This window comes from Triturus cristatus, chromosome 7 (assembly GCF_964204655.1).
Source record: "Triturus cristatus chromosome 7, aTriCri1.1, whole genome shotgun sequence".
Taxonomy (NCBI): domain Eukaryota; kingdom Metazoa; phylum Chordata; class Amphibia; order Caudata; family Salamandridae; genus Triturus; species Triturus cristatus.
Genome location: NC_140590.1, coordinates 285,930,739 through 285,953,597, shown reverse-complemented (window position 1 = coordinate 285,953,597; position 22,859 = coordinate 285,930,739). Strand labels below are relative to the sequence as shown.

The 22,859-nt window shown below is 48.8% G+C and overlaps 1 protein-coding gene across 7 annotated transcripts in view; it reads left to right on the top strand.

The window, feature by feature from the left end:
• NUCB1 (nucleobindin 1) overlaps positions 1–22,859 on the top strand; it is a 222,532-nt gene that overhangs the window by 161,743 nt on the left and 37,930 nt on the right. For all 7 annotated transcript variants that reach the window (XM_085616299.1, XM_085616298.1, XM_085616303.1 and 4 more), the window contains 3 exons: positions 1,887–1,979; positions 2,575–2,664; positions 3,572–3,742. In XM_085616299.1, the coding sequence (XP_085472425.1) occupies positions 1,887–1,979; positions 2,575–2,664; positions 3,572–3,742 (354 nt within the window). The remainder of the gene's footprint in view (positions 1–1,886; positions 1,980–2,574; positions 2,665–3,571; positions 3,743–22,859) is intronic.

Here is a 22,859-nt window from a genome sequence, read left to right as displayed (position 1 = left end):
GTGAGCACGACTGCCCAGTGCCCACGCCTGCTGCCGCGCACAGCCCCAACCCGCGCTGAAGATCAAAATCAAGCCCTGGCTGGCTGCCCTGCGCAAGTGCAACTCAGTGTCCCGCCCACTCACCCGGCAAGCATCTTAGATTGAACTTCAAGTCTGATCAAGACGTCGGTCCATGCCATCCGTGAAATAAAGAGAACAGAAAGATCGGAGTCACGGTCAGTAAGTCAGACAGACTGACAGTTGTCACATCAACAACAACACAATGACATGATACGCATACGCAACAGTAACAGCAGCACTAACGTAACGGTAGAGCAGCACTGACATTGTGCGTGCCATCAATTACTATGAAATGCAATTACGTGCAGTCATTTCTTGTAGACCCGGCCCTGATAATTAAGTGCCGGTGCTAAGCACCGGAAAGAACCGGCACAAATTAAGCACTGGCACTAGCCCATATTGTAGCACCCCACCTTGCCATGCTGACTGGTATAGCTACAACAAGACCTGCTGTGGGAGACTGACAAGGTACCACAAGGCCACATTCCTGTACCAGTCCACCCTACCTTGTTAAATATAGCTAAAATGCATCCATCCTGCTCCCTACACCAGAACCAGCCCACTACCTCATAACTAGGGCTTCAGGTTTTATGGCGTTTGTTTGTTTGTTTTTTGTTGTTTTTTTTAAACATCTCCATCTGTTTTTATCCATATTTATTTTGTGGCCATCTATTTGGTATTTTTCCATATTTATTTTGTGTTTTGAGAATAAATAAAGAAGTAAAATCGTATATTTCCGCATTTATTTAACTGAAAAACATGCACTCCTACTTTGATGCCTTAATTTAGCTAATTAAGCAGCCAAATATAACAAAACACTACACTCTCAAGTAAATATTAGCATTACATACAAACATTTATTGACGTATGCCTCCATTTAAGGAAATGTGATTTTTTTTTTTAACTCTCCAAGATGTCTATCTGCTCAGCTGTTGGCCTTGAATTCATGAAGGACAGCATGGAGAGTCTTTCACAAGAAGCACATTTTTCGGTACTTTTCTGCTTTTAAAAATAAATACAGACAGGAAACACATTGTTTTCTGTCTGTGTTTATCTGTAAAAATCAGTAAAACGGAAAACTGGGAAACTTACTCAATATACAGCCGCAGTCGAGTATATCCTGACCTAGTAACAAATCAAGCTACTCGTGCCACCATTGAGCTGCAACTTAGTGACAAGCAGAGCATCAGTAGCCAACTCTGCCATTGTTACAGGTGGTTACCCTAACACTGTCACTAATAACGTAGCAGCAGCTCACTCCGCTCCGGTGAATGAGATGAAGCTCTGTACACACTGTTGCTCAAGGTGAAAACCGAGTGAGGCTAATGTTTTGAAGGGTGTCTCCATACACAATGCTTGGGTCTTCTAACAGAACTTTTGCTTTGCACAGGCATGCTGCTGCCTTACACCTTGCAAGATTGTCTATCTTTAGTTGAATACTACTACTCTCTACGTAATGTTGTCTGTGCCAGGGCTCCGTATTCCAGATCTCTGTTATATATTGGAGATCAATATAATTATACCCTCAAGCCTGGCTTGGGTTGGAAAAATGGTGATATAAAATTATGTTTAATGTAACTGCAGTTTCGCATGAGGGGTTAATACTTCTGGTTTGCTCATATTTCATCCCGTGCCATCTGCATGTAGAAATATAATTGCTTCATATCTTTGTGATATTCTGCTTGGCTCACCAGTTTTAAAATGGGCTCTTTGTACTTGTCTTTATACCCTCTCCTTTGTTTCACTTAAGCTCCATCCGAGTGTCTCAGAACCTCGCGTGCCTTCTGTCTACATTTTCTAAATTCCTTTTATTCATCTTCCTGCAGTTGGAAAAGGTCTATGACCCCAAGAACGAAGAGGACGACATGATGGAAATGGAGGAGGAGAGAATGCGAATGCGGGAGCATGTCATGAAGAATGTAAGGGCAATCCTGGGAAAGGACACCACCAGCATTCTGTCCTTACCCAGTCACTATCAAAAGCAGCATGCACTTTCTGACTACACCTGGCTTGACAGTTGGTGCGTGCCCTAGCTGCAAGTTTAATGATAGGCACCTACCCTCTGCATTGGGCTACCAGTAAGCAAGTACTCTCTCGCATGTCTAATAGGTGCCTCTTTCATGCACATATCTGATCAAAGCGCCTGCCCTGCCTACAGGGTTGATAGTAGGTGCCTACCATGGCACAGGGTTCATGGGTTAATTCAGGTATAGGTCAAACAGAAGATGCCTGCTTCTGCCACAGCTACAAAGGGGACTACTTGCCTTATTGGTGGGCAGATGGTGGCTGAATGGTGATATAAGTGTCTCTTATTCAGTAGAGTTCCCACAGTAGTTATATGGCTGACCTCTGTGCATGTTGATTAGAACAGGGATTGAAAGTCTCCAGAGGGTTAATTTTAAGTCTCTGCAAATTAGGTAAATCACTCTGCCGTGAAGTAATCTGGACAGTGTTTGACTGGACATACCACTGTTTTCTGAAACAAAGTAACCTTTTTTTTACTTTGTCTTTCAGGTGGACACAAATCAGGATCGTCTGGTGACCCTGCAGGAATTCATGAAATCCACAGAAAGAAAGGATTTTAATGAGGCTGACGGCTGGAAGGTAATGCTTTGGAAAGCAGCTCTCGTGGCTCCATATCAAAGCAGTCCTTGATGCAACACACATATAACACAGCATACCTCTGTCCAGTGTGCATAAAACAGTTCAAATGTTTGCTGACTGCTTCATGGAAGGATGAGCCTAGAGGGAGGATTTAACTGCTTTGAGAGTAGCTTAGAAGAGGGACCAGCCACCTTGCTCCTATAATAGCAGAACATAGTGTTGGTATGATAATTTTTCAGTACAATGAAGCAGACCCTTTTGCTCTGAGGAAAGAACTGTACTAAGATAGAGACCTTGTTTTTCTCAGAAATCTAACCCTACTTCTTTAATAAGAGGTCTACCTTTGCACGTTCCTCAGAGGACAGGATAGAGAAATGCAGATCCTGATGTGGCCTCTGACTAAACACTGTAGAATGTGATGTCCGTTGACCGGACGGAATATGGGTTTGCTGTGAATCCATTGGCTTCAGGATATCACACATTCTTGCCCAGGTGACTGTAAATTTCCTCTTAGAATTTCCTCTTAGAAGGGAAAAGGTACAAATGTGCAATTATCAGAAAACCCATTAAATCATTGCCTGCTCTAAGGTCCCTGAATCTGTATTCCTCGCTACATGCCAGCCACATAATGTAGCATGTTTTACTCCACATCCTCATATTATACACGGCTAAGGACAGACTGACCTGGCTTCTGCTCTTATTTGTGCTGCTATAATCGCACAATAAGTCTTGCACTTGTGCATCTTCATTCACAGCTCACTTCTTTCCTGTTACCTCTAACATCCAGGTGACCTCTTATCTGGGCATTGTACGGCACGGAGTATTATTGAAAGGAAGTGCTTGTAGTTGGTATGTACTGAGCAGCGTTCTTTGTGGTGCATCAATGTTCCACATTTTATCCTTTCAGACTGTGGAGGAACAACCAATTTACACAGAAGAGGAGCTTCGCAGATTTGAGTCAGAACTTGATGCACAGGAAAAAGCTATCAATCAGAAAGCAGAGCAGCTGCGACAAGACCATGAGCAGTTACAGCAGCGTCAGTTGGAGCTAGATGCCCAGAAGAAGGAATACCAGCAGGTGAGGGAGATTGATGTGCTGATTGAAATTCCATACCCCCCACCCCCCCTTTATCCTTGCCCACAACCTTCAGGACCAGTACCCACCAAAACCCTAGATTAAGTATATTTATAAAACTGTAGTATTCTCCGTTTGGCACTCTTGATCACCTATGTCCCCACAATCTTAGGTTAGGAAAATATTTTTGTACGTTTAGGCCTCTTGTGGGTCACATTAATTTCTGGCTCCTGCGATTGGCATTTTTCTGGTACACCAGAAGGCCTCGCTGGTCACTAGAGTTTTCTGTCTCACACCTAGTGGTTGTGATATGATTGTATTGCAGATTAAGTGTGCTTTTTACTAAAACACAGTTATGTAAATCTATGGCTGTAATTTACTATTTACTGACACTTAAATAATAGTGAATTTACATGATTGATTTTAAATGAACTCTCCCACTCAAAGGCAACTTTAAAAGCTAACAAAATGTTTTTTTTAAAACACAAACCTATTATAAAAACATGGAGGTAAGTAGGTTAGTCTGTCTTGAGCAAGAGTTGTAAAGAGGCTCCTGGAGGGGGCACAAAGGATAGCGCCACCAAAAAGGATGGCGCCGCCGGCGTGGAACCTCAACTTAGTCCTAACGGAACTTATGAATCCGCCCTTTGAACCCATTCACAAGGCCTCCCTTCAAATGCTAACAATGAAGACAGCCTTTCTAGTGGCAATAACCTCGCTGTGCAGAGTAAGCGAGCTGCAAGCGCTAACGCTGCAAAAGCCCTACATCCAGATATACAAGGACTGAGTCGTAATGAGAACGGACCCACACTTCATGCCGAAGGTGGTGTCGGCATTTCATATGAACCAGACAATACAAATACCAAGCTTCTTTCAGAACCCTACCACAGGCGCAGAAAGGGCACTGCACACTCTGGACGCTAGAAGGGCGGTGATGCACTACATTGAGAGAACCAAGGAGCACAGGAAAACTAAGCAGTTTTTTGTGTCCTTCGCAACCAGCTTCCTGGGTAGGCCAGTAACAAATGGCACTATCGCGCGATGGATCGCACTCACGATAGTTCTGCCACAAACAGGCAGGGCAAGAACTACCAGAAAGGGCACGGGCCCACTCCACAAGGAAGAAAGGAGCAACAATTGCTTTTCTGGCAAACACACCCATTCAAGACATATGCCTGGCGGCAACATGGGCTTCAGTGCACACGTTCACTAAGCACTACTGCGTGGATATACAAATGAACAAGGAAGAACAAGTAGGACAAAAGGTGCTTCAACATATATTCAACGACCAACGCTCATCTTCCACCTAGCCGCCACAAAAGTGACAAACCGCTACAAAATCGATGCACAGCATAGTGAATCCAGAAAGATTCACGCTGCAAAACGAATAGTTTCTCACCTGTCGGTGTAGTTTTGCAGCTTGTAGGTCTTTCTGGATTCACTAGCGAACCCTCCCACCTCCGCCAGAAAGATGAGAATGGAGAAGAGGGGGGAAAGACAGAGAATGGAGAACAAAAGAAGATTTGAAAAGAAATGTGAGAAAGGATATAATTGAGAAGGAATACTGTAAATGGCCTGGGGTTCAAAAAAATAAATAAAAAAGAATCCGAAGATGGCGCCCCGAGGTGGGACTTCCGCAGGAAGCAGGGCGACGTCACGAGAAGTGCACCAAATGGTGGGACGTCGACGCCCACTGGGACTACGAAAAAAAAAAAAGACAAAAGAAAGACTACGAATCCGGACCCAACCACCAGACCGCGGAATAATGCACAGCATAGTGAATACAGAAAGATCTTCAAGCTGCAAAACTACACCGACAGGTAAGAAACTATTCGTTATCTTACTAAAAAGAATGTAGTTCAATACCCGAGTAAAACGAAATTCTATTCAGTTCGATAGGAGGTCTGCTTCAGGTTTACAATCACGTCTATGATTCCTAGTGAAGCATTACACTCCCACTCCCACTCTAAACGTTCTCCTAATGTCTGCACTGACTTATACAAAAGCATAGGCATAGATTAGGCACAGGTGCAGTTCACTAGTGAGCACCGCATTGTATAACTTGTAGATCAGTTTAAACCAGTCTTTCCACAAGAGTTCACGCTGAGAAAGGTTAGTGTTCACTTAAGAGATAATTCTCTCATGAGAACCGTTCAGTCTTTCATGTTTCAGCCCTGTTTTACCTTCTCAGAGAGAGCTGGCTTGTGCAGCGCTGGCAGATGCGCTTGTTGTACCTGTGCCTTCAGTGTCTGCTCCAGTGATGAGGACCACAGTGAAGGTCAGCATGACAGGCCTGCTTGGCATGCCCTCAACTTTGGTAGATGCAGCCTACGGGGCAGGACAAAACAAGTGCTTGTCTTCTACAGTTACTGCCTCTGGACCGAGAACAGTGTTTCTTTGGCGAGGACAGATTCCTCATCAGGTACAGAATTGTATAGCAGCAACATTACTAGTCCTGTGCCAAACCGCAGGAGTGCCAAATGGCACAATTTTGCTTTCAGGCTTGATTTCTTGCTAGGGTCCACTCTGGGAGACCAGGGCACCTCTCAAAACATTGGTCAGCTCCAGCTTCGCTCCCAATGACAGTCAGCTGCTTCTGATTTTTCTTTTCGACTGGCACACAGCTGCGCTTTTCCTCCTGGGCAGTCTCTCCTGCATCCAATGCTAGAAATGATTAAAAAAGGACACAGACAACAAATGCCTTAAGCGTGCTACAGACCTCAACACGTAGGTCTGCAGTGTGGAAAGGATCAGCTCCTGGTCTGCACTCCCATCCAAAGGTAGGTGTATCTCCAGCAGTAGACCTTTCAGGAGACCAAAGTACCCAAGTCCATCAGCAGGGGTAGATAGATACCAAGGCAACTGATATGTCCTCTAAGCAGTGACTCGCTTGATGCTTCCTACCCCTTCTCTTCCCTCCTGATCTTGCAGCACCTGCCAGGGAAAGGTTGCGGTTCTTTCTTCCAGAATAGGAAGGAACAGACTCCGACAAGTGGGTGCTCTTGGTGGTCGAGCAAGAGTACTGCCTAGAGTTTCACACCACGTGACTAACAATACCACTTCATTGTCACCTACTCGGTTGAGAACTTCTGCAATAGCTACAGTAGGAAGTACAGGCACTCCTCAACAAAGGAGCCATCAACCTTGTGCCCTCCTCACCAGCGTGGTCAAGGAGCCTAATCCCTTTACTTCCTGATCCCTAAGAAGGACCCCACACTCCTGCCAGCCTTGATATCAGGCCACTGACATGGTACATGCTGTTGAAGCACTTTCAAATGACCACCATGCACGAGGCCATCCTGCTGCTCCACCTGGGGGACTACATGACAGCCCTCAATATCAATGACAGTTAAAACATCTCCATACATCTGACGCATCACCGCTACCAACCCTTTGTGGTGAGTGGCCAGCACTACCATTTCAAAGTTCTAGTGGTAGCTGAATACCTGTACAGAAATGCAATTCACATCTTTCCTTATGTAGACAAAGGAGCAATGCCTAGCATACACTCAGATGACAGTGTCTTAGTTACACCAGTTGGGTTTCCCCATCAGTGCCAAAAAGTCCCACCTCCAGCCACAGCAGATTCAGCATTTTTTCTAGGGTTTGTTCTAAACGCTGTCACAGAGAAAGCCTACTCCAACCAAGAGACGTAGATGAAATTTGGAAGCTGCTTCATCTTTTTTAGACCGGATGTAAATCGTAAGGTAAGTAATGAAACTGTTCAGGATGATGTCTCCTGCATTGCCTTTGTACCGCGTGTAAGGCTGTGCATGCATCCTTGCAGGAGTGTCTAGCAAGGCATTTGTCGCCAGCAAAGGGTCACTGGGAACATCTGCTTTTGGTACATCACAGGGGCGGATTCTCCACTAAGGCGGAGGAGCGTCACCTTACTGCTCTGTGAGCAGTTGGCAAAAGAAAAAATAAAATGATAATAATTAACGTTATCATTTTATTTTTCATCTGTGTCTCACCTGATTCGGGGTGGGGCTGCCCGTCACCAGAACAGTGGTCACACTCAAGTTTTCATGAATGGCCGGCCGTCTCGGCCCGGCCAAACAGTCATGCACACTTTGCATGTTCTCCATCCAGGCTGTATTACAACCTGGGTGCAGAACATGTCCCTCTGTGAGCGCGGAACCACGGGACCAATCGCAACGCTGCTGTAAGGCAGCGTTGTGATTGACTGAGAGCAAAGATCCTTTACTCTTGGTGTGGGAAGCTCATCTCAACTTTATGACTATGCAGGGCACCTAGATGCCACAACAGAGTTCCCACAAAATTACCTTTTACAGACTCATTTGTGGCCAGATAGTCTTCATAAAGACAGACAACATGACAGTGATGTACTACATTCCAAAGTTGGGGCACTATATCACCCCAACTGTCAGCTCTGGTTCAGAAGATCGGGATCTGGCCATTCAGAACCGCATTCCTTCCTGCTAAGCAGGGCGTATCAAAAGGTACACAGATGGGAGATGAAATCAAATGCTGCACAAAGTACTTTTACTACAGGGGCACTCCCATTATTGATCTCTTGGCCATCGTGCAAAATGCAGAACCTTCGCCTCTAGATACCCACAGCCTGTGGGCAATACACTATGGATGAACTGGTCAGGGAAATTTGCTTATGCTTCCTTCCACTTCCCATGATAACATCTATTGGGAGGAAAATGAGGCAGGTGTCAATGACCCTCAGTCAAGTGTCAAGTGCGAGGCAATCTTGGTACTTGTTGCTGCTAGTCTTGCCGTCATCAAAAAAACTTCAACTGAGGCCAGATCTCTAGACCAGTATCGGGGTTTTCTCATATATCCAGACCTCAGGCAGTTGAATTCAGCAATGCGGAACATGTCTTAAAATGTGCTTTCTTGAAACTCCCTGAGGAGTGTATGGTTATCCTGTGTAAGGCTACTCACAATGAGGGCCTACTATGCTGCGAAGTGGGAAAGATTTGCCCACTATTGCATTGATGTAGGGAACTGGAATTTTGTTGCAGTTATCCCCCCCCACACACACTTCCCCCCCCCCCCTTTTTGACTACTAGATGCTGATTTTCAACTCGGACAGTGCACTGAGGCCTGCTAACCGGACCTCCGTGCCAGTGCGCTTTCCCCTAAAACAAGTTACGGTCTAATTGTAACCCAATTGGCCAGGGCTTTAGCACCCCTATAAGTGCTTAGTAAAAAGTACCCCTGGTAACTAGGGCATGGATACTACACAGGGTGCCTAAAGGCTACAGCATGTCTTATGCCACCCTAAGGGACCCACACACAAATTACATGCAGACTGTCTTTGCAGAATGCTTGAAATGGTGCAAACCATGCTGAAAACATGACCTGGCCTGCTCACCCTGTACCATGCCGAATTGCACAAAAGAGAGACAGTTGATGGAGAGAATGCAGATCAAATCAAAACCTTCAACCCAGTCAAGAGATATGGGTTAAATCCATCATTCTTTTGCTCGCCATGCCACCCCAGTTTAGACCTGGCCATATGCAAATCAGTCTTGACCCTGTGCCTCATGGGAACAGTCCAGCCTGTATCGTCAAGCCATGTCCTTCCTGGACCGGAAACAAGCATCCTAAGACCGGTTTTGGGGTTTCACCCCTCCTCAGCCAGGATAGATTGAATCCAGTGGCACAGTGAGCCCGGGACCCACGTATGGGCATACCCGGCGCACATCGGGTGTGAAAACAAAAGACACACAGTTGATGGACGAAATGCAGGACAAATCAAAATATTCACCCCCAGTCAAGAGATCTGGGTTAAATCCATCATTTTTTTGCTCACCATGCCTCCCCAGTTTTGACCTGGTGATATGCAAATCGGTCTTGACCCTGTGCCTCATGGGAACAGTCCAGCTCAAACTGCCAAGCTATGTCCTCCCTGGACCGGAAACAAGCATCCTAGGACTGGTTTCAGCCCATATGGCGTACTTCTCTGCACCATTTGTAAGTCACCCCTACAGCAGGCCTTGGAGTCCTAAGACAGGATGTATCATATATATGTGAAGACCTATCAGCATGATCCGATATGCCCCTATGATGTCTAGTTCTATTATTAGATATTGCAAGTGCTGAAAGAAGCCATCTTAAGACATGCACTGGACACTGATGAACACAAGTTGCCCAGTTGAATGATGGATTCACTGAAAATACTGGTGTTTGGTATCCAACATCTTGCCTTAATAAATCTGTACTATTGTCAGTACTGGATTTATTATTGCCTGCACCCAGAGGGCACCTTGGAGGTGCCCCCTGAAACCTACCAGTGTGCTAGCCGGCTGGTATTGTTCAGCCTGCCACTACAGACAAATGGCTGACCCCCGGCAAGTGAGAGCCCATGTTCTCTGAGGCCAGAAATTAGCCATCCTACTGGAGAAGGTGTTAACACCTTCCTCCAGAGCAGGCATAGTGATTTAGCATATCACGACCAGGAGCTTCAAAGCCCCTGCTGCCCTTGATATGCAACCCCGGCTTACCCCAACGCTGGGAGATGCCACCCCCTGCCCTGAAGCCCATTTGGCATCAGAGCAGGTGTGAAATTAGCTATACAGTAGCAGTGCTACACTGTCAGGCTAGGCACACCCCTAAGGTTGGCTACCTGAAGTAGGCACAAAAAGAAGGAATCTGCCATCTTGGTTTTGGTGAAATTAGCAACTCTGAGACAGGGTTATGCCTACTCCCCACCGTAAGTGATCATATAGGGGTTGTAGAGACCCCAGGGGTCAGTAGCCCACTGGCCAATACCCTACTGTGGAAATCTCTTTCCTCCATTGTAGAACTTGGTGATGTAATAGAATGGCATCACAGGGAAGTTCTAGGAAAGACAGTCAGTTGGAGAAGCCTGAGGTCACTGTACAGCTATGAAGATGTACTTATGAATAAAAACAGTTATTATCTACAAACCACTGTGAGCGTGGTTACTACACCTATACTCCCCTGAATGCAAAATTGAGTATCCAGGTGCCCCCTGACACCAGAAAAGCAGATTCGCCTGACTAAAGAAGAAGCCGAAGACCTCAAGAACTAAAGACTAGCTGTGGCCTCGGTGCCAAACTCTGCCTACCTGCTCCTGTCTTGACAGTTGCATAGACTTGTCTCGGAGAGCTGCCAGCAGTTCGCAAACCAGCCAGCATCTCCCTTGAAGTGAAGGAGACACTTGCCTGCAGGCTGACCTTATCGACCCGGTAACCCGATTTTCTGACACCTGGGTCCTCCAAGTGAGCAGCATCCTAGAAGGAGGTCCTCATGCTCCAGGAGGTCAGATCTGGTTCTGAGCTAGAAGTATGGAGACTCCAGGACCTGTCAGGAGTTGCCCTGCACCAATATCCTGGGTACCAGAGCCCTTGGAGCAGCCAAGAATTGTTCAGTGTCCAGCCTGGACACTAACACTGCCAAGACAGACCTTCTGACGTGGGACATCAGGATCACTGTGGCCAGCAGAGAGAGGGGCCCAGCTGTCCTGTTAGTGACCCCATCTCCAGGTCGACCTAAAAAAATTAGCCTCTAATGCAACCAACCCGCCGGGCAAAACACCTCTGCATCCGATCCCTCACATCCCGAGTCTACTGTCTATGCACCCGTGCTCCAGAGACCCTCAATAGCCGAGCTCCCCTTTTAGTTTGTCGGACTAGTCCCCCAGTTCCTACTTGCAGGCTTTTTATGTTACAGGTTTTCCGATTGACTTCAGCTTGTAGCGTTCAAGGCTACCCTTGCGACCAGCATCTCTGCACCTGGACACACGAGGGCAGGTAAACAAACTGCTGGTGGTTCTAAGGGATTTGACCCACCTTATGTTCAGAAGAACAACCCTGTAACACGATTGCAAGTACCCCTATGCAGTGTATATTTCACCCATATGATAACCTTACCACGTTCAAGGCTCATGCCTCAAATCTGACAGCTGATGTTTCTATGTTTCGGAAAACCATAACTCAAAGTACTTACCTGATCTCATTTATCTTGGTCTTTACATTGATATAAAAAGTTATTTTTCTAAATTGGTGTTGGATTTCCTTATTGAGTGTGTCTCATTAATAGACTCTTTGTGTGCAACAAATGCCTAACGCTCCCCTCTGATAAGTCTAAGGCTGCTCGACAATACTACTGAAAATAGAGCACCTTGGCATTGGTAAAGCAAGCCCCTGTACACTAATAAGGGATACCTGGACTCTCTGCACAGTGCACCTCATTTTGGTACACTGTATAGGGAGCCAGCTTCCTACAATTGGTATGCAAGTAGACCCTCTAAAAACCTCTGTTCTGGTATTATTTGATATGTACTGTAGTTATCGAAAGCAGGATTACCAACCCACCCTCACCTAGCTACAGTGGCAGCCTGCATGCTGAACAGGCAGGATTGGTCTCGTTTTAGGATACCTGGCATCAAGGAGGTGCCACCAGTGCCAACTAGGAATCTCCATGTAGCTTTGGATATTGAGGCTTGGCTGTGGGGCAGCTACTTAACTTGGCTCCAAATTAATGGAGCCAATTATCTGAAAGAGACACGTTAGTGATAGATTCCTTACCTTAGAATATCCCCAGGCGTCAGACTGGATCCGTAAAGCTTTGCTAGCAGTACCCCTGTGTGTCAGTGCGTCTTGCGGCTCCGCGTCCGTCGCTGGCGTCGTATGCGCCGAGATGACGTCACGGAGACTACTTAGGCGCCACCCATGCACGCTGACGTCAGTTCTTTCTTTTTCCCCTCCAGCAAGCGCAGATCCGGATACAGCACGTACCTTAGTCACTTTTTGACTACTCTTTTGAGACTTTTGTCCTGCTTTTTTCTCCTGGTGCACGTAGGGATGCCTGGATTTAAGTCTTCTGGGGCCTGCCGTCGCAATATGTAGGTGACGGACCCCCACGATGTTTGCCTCTACTGCCTGGAGACCGACCACGACTCCAGGTCCTGCCTGGACTGTCGGGCCATGGCCCGAAGGCCTTGAGGGAGCGGGGCCGGAAACTACTGGAGGTCCGGCACTCGTCCCAGCGCTGTTCCAGGTCCAGAGACCGTTCCCGGGGCCGCAGTCATCGCTCCTCTGGCTCCAAGTCTTCGATCTTGGATTCTGGTAAGCAACGACATAAAGTCGAAGAGGCGTGTTCGCTCTCCGACGTCCCCCCAACGGTCCTCGGATGCGGACGAGGGGGACAGGGGTTCTGCCCCTGCGGCTCCTTTGGAGCCTGGAAGTCCCGCGGCCTACCTGCCTTACCCGGGTCTGTCGGCGACTCCCGAACAGGTGCAAGAATTTCTTGCCACCATGGACCGCCTGTTTAGGCCTCGGGCTCCCGCCAGCTAGCCTTTGGGCCCTGCGGTCCTGTGTCCAGATCCTGTTGGGCCGTCGGCGCTGCCGGCGGATCCGGCGCCACGAGGTTTCTGACGCCGTATGTCCCTTCCCCAGCTCCGGCTCTACCGCTGCGGCCGGTTCCTACTGCAACGGAGGGGGAGGATGACTGGGAAGGGTCCAAGGACCCTCTTGCCCGTCCGTGTGACTACGAGCAGGACTGGGTGGACGATCTGGAGGACGCCGGCGACCTCGATGTCTCTTCTGACCAGAGGTTTGCCTCTCCCCCGCCTACCTTGGAGGAGGGTGCTTCCTACACGATGGTGCCCTGTCGGGCTGCTGAGGTCCTCAACCTCGATCTTCCTACGGTGGCCCTCAAAACTAATCTCCTCACTGAGGTGCTCTAGACGGCGTCTACTTCTCAGAGCCACTGCTTCCCTTCAACAACGCCCTCACCGACGTCCTGTTGGGCACTTGGTCGCGGCCGGCCACAGGGGTCCCGGGCTGTGACGCCTGGTGACACAGCGTTTCTGACCACTCATCCCACGCCTGAGAGTCTGGTCATCCAGGCCTCGACGTCGCAGAGTGCCTTTCACACGGCTCCGCCGGATAAGGACTCTAAGAAGCTGGAACAGTTTGGTAAGCGGTTGTTCTCTTCAGCCAGCTTGGGGCTGCGGTCAGTGAACACCGCCTGCTTATTGGGCCGCTATTCCCACGCTGTGTGGGATACGGTTGCTCAGGTGTTACCTCAGTGTCCTAAGAAGGTCCATGTTGTGCTTTCCCAGGCGGTTGCTGAGTGTAAGGATGCGGCTAAGTTCGCCGTTTGGTTTGGACACCGCTGACTCGTTGGGCAGGGTGATTTCTAGGACTGTGGCACTGCGTCGCCACGCCTGGTTGCGATCTACTGGGTTCTCGCCCGATGTCCAGAGCTCGCTCATGGATATGCCCTTTGATCACACTCTCCTGTTTGGCGATAAGGCAGTGGAGCGTTTTAAGGACTCGCGGGCCACGGCCAAGTCCTTGGGTCTTTCCACAAAGAGCCCAACAACTCTTGGTTTTTGTTCCTTTCGTGGCCAAGGCAGGGGTGCCCAGGCAGGTTCCTTCAGCAAGCCTGTGCAGAACCAGCCTCAGCGCGGCGGCGGACGCGGCTTCCACAGGGGCGGCTATGCGAATCAGCGTGGGAGGCAGTCTACCTCCGCCCCCGCTGCTTCTACCTCCAAACCTTCCTAATCCGACCTTTGTGGCGCACCCCACGCCAGTGGGTGGCAGTATTCGCCATCACCTCCCCCACTGGCATGCTATCACATCGGACAAGTGGGTGTTGCAGATCATCCGCCAGGGTTACTCCCTTCCCTTTCAGTCCACCCCTCCAGCTATGCCACCTCGGAACCACCCTATGTCGGGGGAACACTTGGCGGCTCTCCAGCAGGAAGTTGCGGCCCTCTTGGCCAAGGGGTCCATTAAGTGCGTTCCTGAGCCAGAAGAAGGGAGTGATTGTTATTCCCACTACCTTCTGTTTCCCAAGAAGGACAAAGAGGGTCTGCGTCCCATCTTGGACCTCCGGGACGTCAACCGCTTCCTCCGGAAGGAGAAGTTCAAAATGCTGACTGGCTCTGGTCTTGGCTGCGCTCGACCCTGGAGACTGGATGGTAGCGTTGGACTTGCAAGACGCATATTTTCACATCCCCGTCCTGCCGGCCCACCGGCGTTACCTGCGGTTCACGGTAGGCCAGGCGCATTTTCAGTTTGCCGTGCTCCCCTTCGGCCTTACCAGCGCCCCCTGGGTGTTCACGAAGGGGATGGCGGTGGTCGTAGCTCATCTGTGCAGGTCGGGGGTGTCCGTCTTCCCCTACCTCGACGACTGGTTGTTGAAGGAGGGCGCAGTCGTCAACCACCTTCAGACTACGGCCGACCTCCTGCATTTGCTGGGTTTCTCCATCAACGTGCCGAAGTCACACCTGAGTCCCTCTCAGAAGCTCCCCTTCATTGGAGCGGTTCTGGATTCGACGCTGTTTCGGGTTTATCCTCCCAAACAGCGATTCTGGAATATTCAGGCTATGATTCCGATCTTTCAGCCTCTGTCCCGGGTTTCAGTCAGGATAACCTCCGGCTTCTGGGCCTGATGACCTCCTGCATTGTGACACATGCCAGATGGCATATGCGGGCTCTGCAGTGGGACCTGAAGTTCCAGTGGGCGCAGCATCAGGGCAACCTGTCCGATCATGTCCAGACCTTGGCGGGCACTGCACGGCAATTGCAGTGGTGGCTCACAAATCATGATTGGGTCAATGGCAGATCCCTCTCCCTTCCCCAACCGGAGCACACAGTGGTGAAGAATGCGTCCCTTCTGGGATGGGGAGGCCACTTGGGAGAGGCGGAGATCAGAGGCTGCTGGTCTCCTGCGGAGTCCCGGCTCCATATCAACCTTTTGGAGCTTCGGGCGATCCGACTTGCACTGAAGGCATTCCTTCCCTCTGTCCGGGGAAGTGTGGTGCAGGTGTTCACGGACAACACCACCGCCATGTGGTATTGCAACAAACAGGGCGGGGTGGGGTCCTGGACCCTATGTCAGGAGGCTCTGCGCCTCTGGACATGGCTGGAACATCAAGGCATTTCCGTGGTGGTTCTCTGAACGCCAGGGCGGGTCAACTCAGCCGCCGGTGCTTGATGGATCACGAATGGCGTCTGAACTCTGACGTAGTGCAAAGTCTCTTTCTGCAGTGGGGAGAGCCTTGGTTAGATCGATTCGCCACCGAAGAGAATGCGCAATGTCATCAGTTCTGCGCGTTGGAATTTCCAAGGTGGCACTCGCTCAGCGACGCTTTTTGCCGCGAGTGCAGTTGCGGTCTATTGTATGCCTTTCCGCCTATACCACTTCTGCCCAGAGTGCTGAAGATTCGGTGCGACCGGGCCAAAGTCATCCTTGTGGCTCCGGATTGGGCACAAAGGTACTGGTATCCTGAGCTACTCAGCATGGCGATCGATCCCCCGATCCGTCTGCCTCTTTGGGAGGATCTTCTGTCGCAGCAGCAGGAGACTGTCCTCCACCCGAACCTGTCCAACCACCACCTCCATGCGTGGAGATTGAGCGGCGACAGTTGACAGCTTTCAATCTTCCTCCCGAAGTCTGTGATGTCATTCTGGCAGCCAGGCGTCCCTCCACTAAAACGGTATACTCCTGCTGGTGGAACAAGTTTGTGGCATGGTGCACAGCTAAGACTGTGGATCCCCTTTCTGCCCCTCTTTCCGAAGTCCTACTGTTCCTTCTTTCTTTGGCCCGGGAGGGCTTGCTCTGGGCACTATCAAAGGTTATCTTTCGGCCATCTACGCCTTTTTACGGCTTCCAGATTAGCCTTCTATTTTTAAGTCCCTGGTTGTTAACCGTTTCCTGAAAGGCATTATGCACACGTTTCCTCCCGTGCCGTTCATAATGCCTCAGTGGGACTTAAACCTTGTCTTGACATATCTGATGTGCGCTCCCTTCGAGCCCCACCTGTCCTTTGCGTCTTCTCACTCTCAAGACTGCTTTCCTGGTAGCTATCACCTCTGCCAGAAGAGTGAGTGAGCTCCAGGCTCTTTCTTCCAAACCTCCTTTCCTTTCTGTTCATCCAGACAAGGTGGTTTTAAGGACCTGTCCTTCTTGCCAAAGGTTGTCACACCCTTCCACATGGGGCAGACCATCACTTTGCCCACCTTCTTTCCACCTCCGCATCCTTAAAGGAAGGAGGAGAGGCTCCACGTTCTGGACCCAAAACGGGCGCTCGCATTCTATCTGAAGCATACACCGCAGTTCCGAGTGGATGACCAGCTCTTTGTTGGCTATGTGGGCGCCAAAATAGGTCAGGCTGTGCACAAATGGACCATCTCACGGCGTGTCGTTCTTTGCATCAAAGCATGTTACTCCTTGGCTAAGAAGTAGCCTCCTGTGGGGCTGCGTGCCCATTCGACCAGGGCAACAGCAGCCACTACTGCCTTGGGACACGGCATTCCCTTGCAGGACATTTGTTAGACAGCTACGTGGGCCTCGCTGCACACATTTACTAAGCATTACTGCCTTGACAGTCCGGTCCGGAGAGACAGCTTCTTTGGCCGTTCTGTTCTCCATGACTTCCTGGTGTAATCTTGTTCACAGACCCAACACCGAAGTTGGTATTGCTGGGGTATCTATTCTAAGGAAAGGAATCTATTACTAACGTGTCTCTTTCAGATGCACAAGTTACTACTTGTGTAACGATATATCTGTAAGACATTAGTTAGTGATAGATTCCTTACCGCCCCACCCATCCTCCCCGTTGTGCGAACTGATTTCTAGGGTTAAGGTCATCCCTTACAGGCCCTAGTTTCATGACACCAGCGGTCAGTTTCTTGTATGGCTCTGCGTTCCTGGCGCGGAAAGTAGTGTACAGAACTGATGTCCGCACGCATGGGTTGCACCCAAGTAGTCTCCTTGACGTCATCTCGGCGCTTACGACGCTAGCGACGGACGCGGAGCCGCCGGACGCCACCTACTGACGCGCAGGGGTACTGCTAGCAAAACTTTCCGGATCCAGACTGACGCCTGGGGATATTCTAAGGTAAGGAATCTATCACTAACTAATGTCTCTTACAGATATATCATTACACAAGTAGTAACTTGTCCGATAAGGGCCTCTTTGGCCTAAAGGGTAGGCGCTCGCTGGGGAAGGTCTTGGTACTTCTCCTTTCAAGAGTAGGACATAGCCCCAATGGGCAAAATGACCTAATATCGGCACCACCATTGAATCTAAAATTATCCTCAAGCCTAGTTTGCGGTACTGAATTGCTTTACTAAGCTCTACATGCAAACAAGTGATCCCCTTTATCTATCATGCCCATGAATCTAGTAGGAGATGCATCTATAAACACCCATACTAAGTAATTAGTAAAATATGTTTGCATGGCTTTTGGATGTCCTTTCAGGCTGACACGTTATCATTTAGAGAGAGGTGATCTCTGTGCAGGCTTTCTGACTCCCCTAATTGTTACTCACAGAGCTTTTATCGTCGTAGGGGACTTCAATGTTTAGGTGCAGCATACTAATAATTTGTCTGCCATGGTGTTGATTCTTTAGCCACCCAAATCGTTTGCAGCTAGTCAAGGGGGCTACTTATAAAGTTCTCTGGTTGTGCCATATTTTGCATCCCAGGATGTATTAATATGCAGCCATATCACAACAGGGATTTGGTTAAATCAGTAAATCTGTTTTACCATTTCTCCTGCTTTACTCGACAACCATCTGATTCCTTCTAGTAAATTCAGTAGTCTGAATTTTCTGTGTGCACCTTTGCAGATACTTTAAATTATTTAGGCCCCTCGTATTAAATTCCAACATTAACACGGATTTTGAGTCTTTTTAAAAGTATGTCTCATCTGCGACTGACCGGGTCGTAGATGAGACTGTGTCAGCAAGAAGGGCACTCTGATCCCACCCTTCTGCACATTGGTGTGACTTCTCGCTCAGAAAGATCCAACTGGTTTGTATCCGGTTCGAATGCAGTGGGGAAGCCAAGTGTGACCCGAAGGCAAAAAAAAGGACCTCTGCTAGTGCTAATTACAATGCGAACAAATTTCCTGATCCAGAGGCCATTTCTGTGTTTAACTTAGATTTGTTAGCTTCCTAAGACATGGGAGAGCTGCTTCCATTTATCACTTACATTTCTCCTCTAGACCACATTCCTCTGAGTAAATGGAAATGGGTGGCCTCTGTTCTAGCACAAACCCTTCTACACGTCTGTAATAAATTCATTTTTACAGCCTCCGTTCCAAAGGTTTAGAAGAAAGCATTGGTTATTCTCGATCTTCCTTCCATTTTATTATTATTATTTTTTTTAAGAAAAAGTCTACAATAGACCCCTCTTGTCTGAATAACTATCATCCAGTCTCATAACTATCCTGGAGAAGTTTCATTAACGTTATGGAGGAGCCTGGATCCCAATCAATCTGGCTTGAGGCCTTCTTTCAGCATCGAGATGGCACTTGTGTCTGTCTTTGATTTGTGAATGCTAGAAGACCATAGCTGGTCTTCTGCTTTGCTGCTGCTAGACTTATCAGCTGCTTTTGACACAGTGCCCCAAGAGAGGCTGATTTTCAAGTTATCTGCAGCTGGGATTGGTGGACTTTCCTAGCTTTGAATAATTTCCTACTCTCACAGGTGGGCCCCATCTGTTTATCTTGTGCTAAACCATTGAAGCAGACAGCAATTCTTAGTCAACTTGATTATTGTAAATCCATGTTTTAGGCTCCCTTTCCAGTGCCGATATATCGCCTGCAGCACATTCAGAATGTTGCTGCCATGCGTGTGTTAAGAGCAGCCTTGCAGGTATTCTGCCTCAACTGCTCTGAATAATTTACACTGGCTGCATCGCTCAAAGAATTTCCTTCAAAGAACTTTACATGTTGGTCCACTTTATCTGCAACAGAAGTTCTTCCTTTGTGCCAGTTAGTCTTCTGTCGCCAATCTACTGTTCATCTGTAAGTACGGACAACCCAGACTTGGGTTGTTGAGCATTCTCTGTGGTTGAGTCCAAGCTTTGGATTTCTTTGCCTATCCATTTGCGATTCTGCTCTGGCCTACTTTCTTCTAGAAAAGCGTTGAAGACCTTACCTCTGTGTGCAGTAGTGTGATGTTGTCCAGGCTCTTTTGACTGTACTTACCAGGGTTCCATTAGCGCCAGGACATATTTCAGACCGTGTGCTTTACATATGCATAATTTCTCCTGTCCTCCTAAAATCTAAGACGACCAATACATTCTCACACCACTTGGACCACAGGAGATGCATGTAATACATAACCTTACTTAGCTGATGACTGTCTGCTGCCCCTAGAAAAGAAACGGAGAGGCAAGATCACACAGTTATAATTACAATAAATTGTTTTTGAGGCAATCATACAGCCTCTTTTCAGACCTTTTTTTTTTTTTTTTAACATAATTTAGCTTTTTGCCCAAATTACAAAATTGGCTCTTCTTGCTATATTGCAGTACCAACAACCGGCAGGTGAATGTTAACTAACCCATTGATATTGATCCATCTAGTTACCCATTGTCCAACAAAAGGTGGATGCATAATTCCTGATTCAGTAGTTAACACAAACCGTTGCCTCCACTGAGGCATTTCCCTCTTTTAGAACTAGATTCCTCCTCTTTTATTCCCTAACTTGGCCTCATCTACATCTAGTCACCTTTTTGCTTAGCTTGGAACCTTCCTTAATGGCGGAGCCCTTTGCTGTATGGGATTGACCACATACTGAGCCCGTATGTCCAAATTTCTTTTCAGAAGACTTTCTTCCTTAGGCAGGCTGGGAAAGTTAAAGACATGCTGCTGAGGCCCGTTAGACGTGGCACTCCGACTTTTGGACAGCTGTCCAGAGGCCTGCACTGAGGCAGAATTTAAATGCTGCAGTTCAAACTTTTTTTAAATGAAAGAAACAAATCCACGATGCTGCACAGATTTTTAATTCCTTATCCAGGAATTGAATTCGAGCAGCTGCAGGCACAAAAGGAACACCTATGTTCGAGGCATATGAGCTGCAGAGTTGTACACTTTGCATAGATCGCCATCTGGTGTTGGGCCCGGATGTTTGCAGTTTGTTTTTGTTCTTTGGACAGTCTTTGGAAGTCACGAGTTCGGTGACTCCTCCTTCGGTCCGTACTGCGCATGGGCTTCGGCTCCATCCTCAGATTGTTTTTTTCCGCCATCGGGCTCGGATGTGATACTTCGTGCTCCGGCTTCGAACTTTTACGGTTCCAGCCTCGACGGAAAATCCTCGTTCATCGAGTTTCTTCATCTTCTTCATCTCTCGTAGAGGCACTTGTCCCGATTCCACACATCGGCACCGGCCTTCGGGCCCTCCTCGACTCCGGTCCCGGCCGATGGAAAGGACTCGTTCAAAAAGTGCCCAAAATGTGGGTCTAAATTTCCCCACACCGACCTCCATCAGGTGTGTAACCTTTGCCTCTCTCCAGAACACGAGGCCAGAGACTGCCCCGCCTGTAAGTCTTTTCGATCAAAAAAGACCATCCGGGATCGAAGAGCTCGACGCACCATGGCGCACTCATCGACCGCGGCTCCACCCGACATCTTCGGGGACGACACCGGGGCTTCGGGGCAACAACACACCGAGCAGGAGCAAGACATCGTCAGCGCTTCTGAGGCCGACGACTCCGACCTGGAGGACATCACACCGGCGCAGAGGGTCGTGAGTACTCTTACCCCCTCCCACCCCCGCGCCCATATCCAAAGAGACTCAGGTTACACCTTCGCCTTCGGGCCTAGGGAAAACCAAACACGCAGCTTCTATCACCCCACCTTCGGGCCCGGTGTCGAAGCTAGGCCTGGGCAGCAAATTCCGTTCCGTTCGCGGAATTTGCGGAATTTGGGTAATTTCGCGTTCCGCGGAGAACGCGAAATTGCTCAAAAATCTGCGTTCCGCGACTTCGCGCTATTTTTTGCTTGTTCGCGTTCTCAATATGCGTGTTCGCGAGATATTTCACCCCGAGCACGCAAACAGCGATCGCGAACAGGAAAAAAGTATCGCGAACAAGCAATTCCGCGTGTTCGCGGAATTTCTGCGTGTTCGCGGAGATTTTTTACCGTTTCGCGGAGATTTGCGTAACGCGATTACGCAAATTCCGCCCACCCCTAGTCGAAGCCTCACAAGTCTTACGGCAGCTCGGGCTCGAGCCAGCCTACTCCTGGTGCCGATAAACACCGTTCGGCACCGAAGAAAGTGACGCCCAGCTCCACTCCGAAGCCACCGGTGCCGAAGCCTGGACTCTCGGTGCCGACGAAACACAAACATAAATCCCTCGGCACCGACGTTCCGGCGTCGAAGCCTACTTCGACGCCGAAAAAAACAGAGGTTCCAAAAAAGCATGGCGCAGAGAAACCACCCAAATCCTCGGCTCCGAAAACATCGGCGCCAGCGGACGATTCGGCGCCAACGGACCTTTTTACACCTGATCCTTTTCAAAAAACCTTGTCAAAGGATCCAAAGACTGGACTATTGACTTTGACTGTCAAGAAAAGACGTCTTGACACACCAGCTCCTCCTCCACCGCCCAAGCGGAAGGACTCTGCCACATCTCCTCTCAGAGTGCCCTCCCCACCACCTCCTCCACCTCCTCCTCCTACTCCTCCACCTCTTCCACCTCCTCTCCCTCCCAGGTCTCCGCCACCCTTGCCTCATCACTCCCCAACCCCGTCCCCAGAACTGGATTACGGGGATCCAGATTATGATCCAGCGGACGCCCCAATGGACCCCACACCACCGGGGACCCCAGACCCATGGGAGGATTACCAAAACCCTGACATACCAGATGTACCTCAAGATGACCTCTACCCATCCAGGCCATCTCCCCCAGAGGACTCACTAGGGTTTCACCACTTAGTGCAGAGAGCAGCACACTATCATGGGGTGGAACTACATAGCGAACCAGTGGAAGACGACTTCTTACTGGATACATTTGATATTCAGGATAAGTCTATAGCCATCTTGCCCATGCTTAAGGGTGTTACCAAACATGCTGCAGAGGTGTTTAAAGACCCTGTCAGGGCCAGGATCTTAAACCCCAGAATAGAAAAAAAGTACAAAGCAGCACCCACAGACCCTACATACATTAAGTGCCCTGCTCCTTTAGATTCCCTAGTTGTGTCCACAGCTAGAAAGCGGTCTAACTCCCAGTCCTCAGGCGAGGCTCCACCGCCAGATAAGGAATCAAAACTCTTAGATGCGTCTGGTAAACGCACTGCCTCGCAAGCCGCAAACATCACAAGCGAATACACAAGCGCTGCTTGCGCGTTATGACAGAGCACACTAG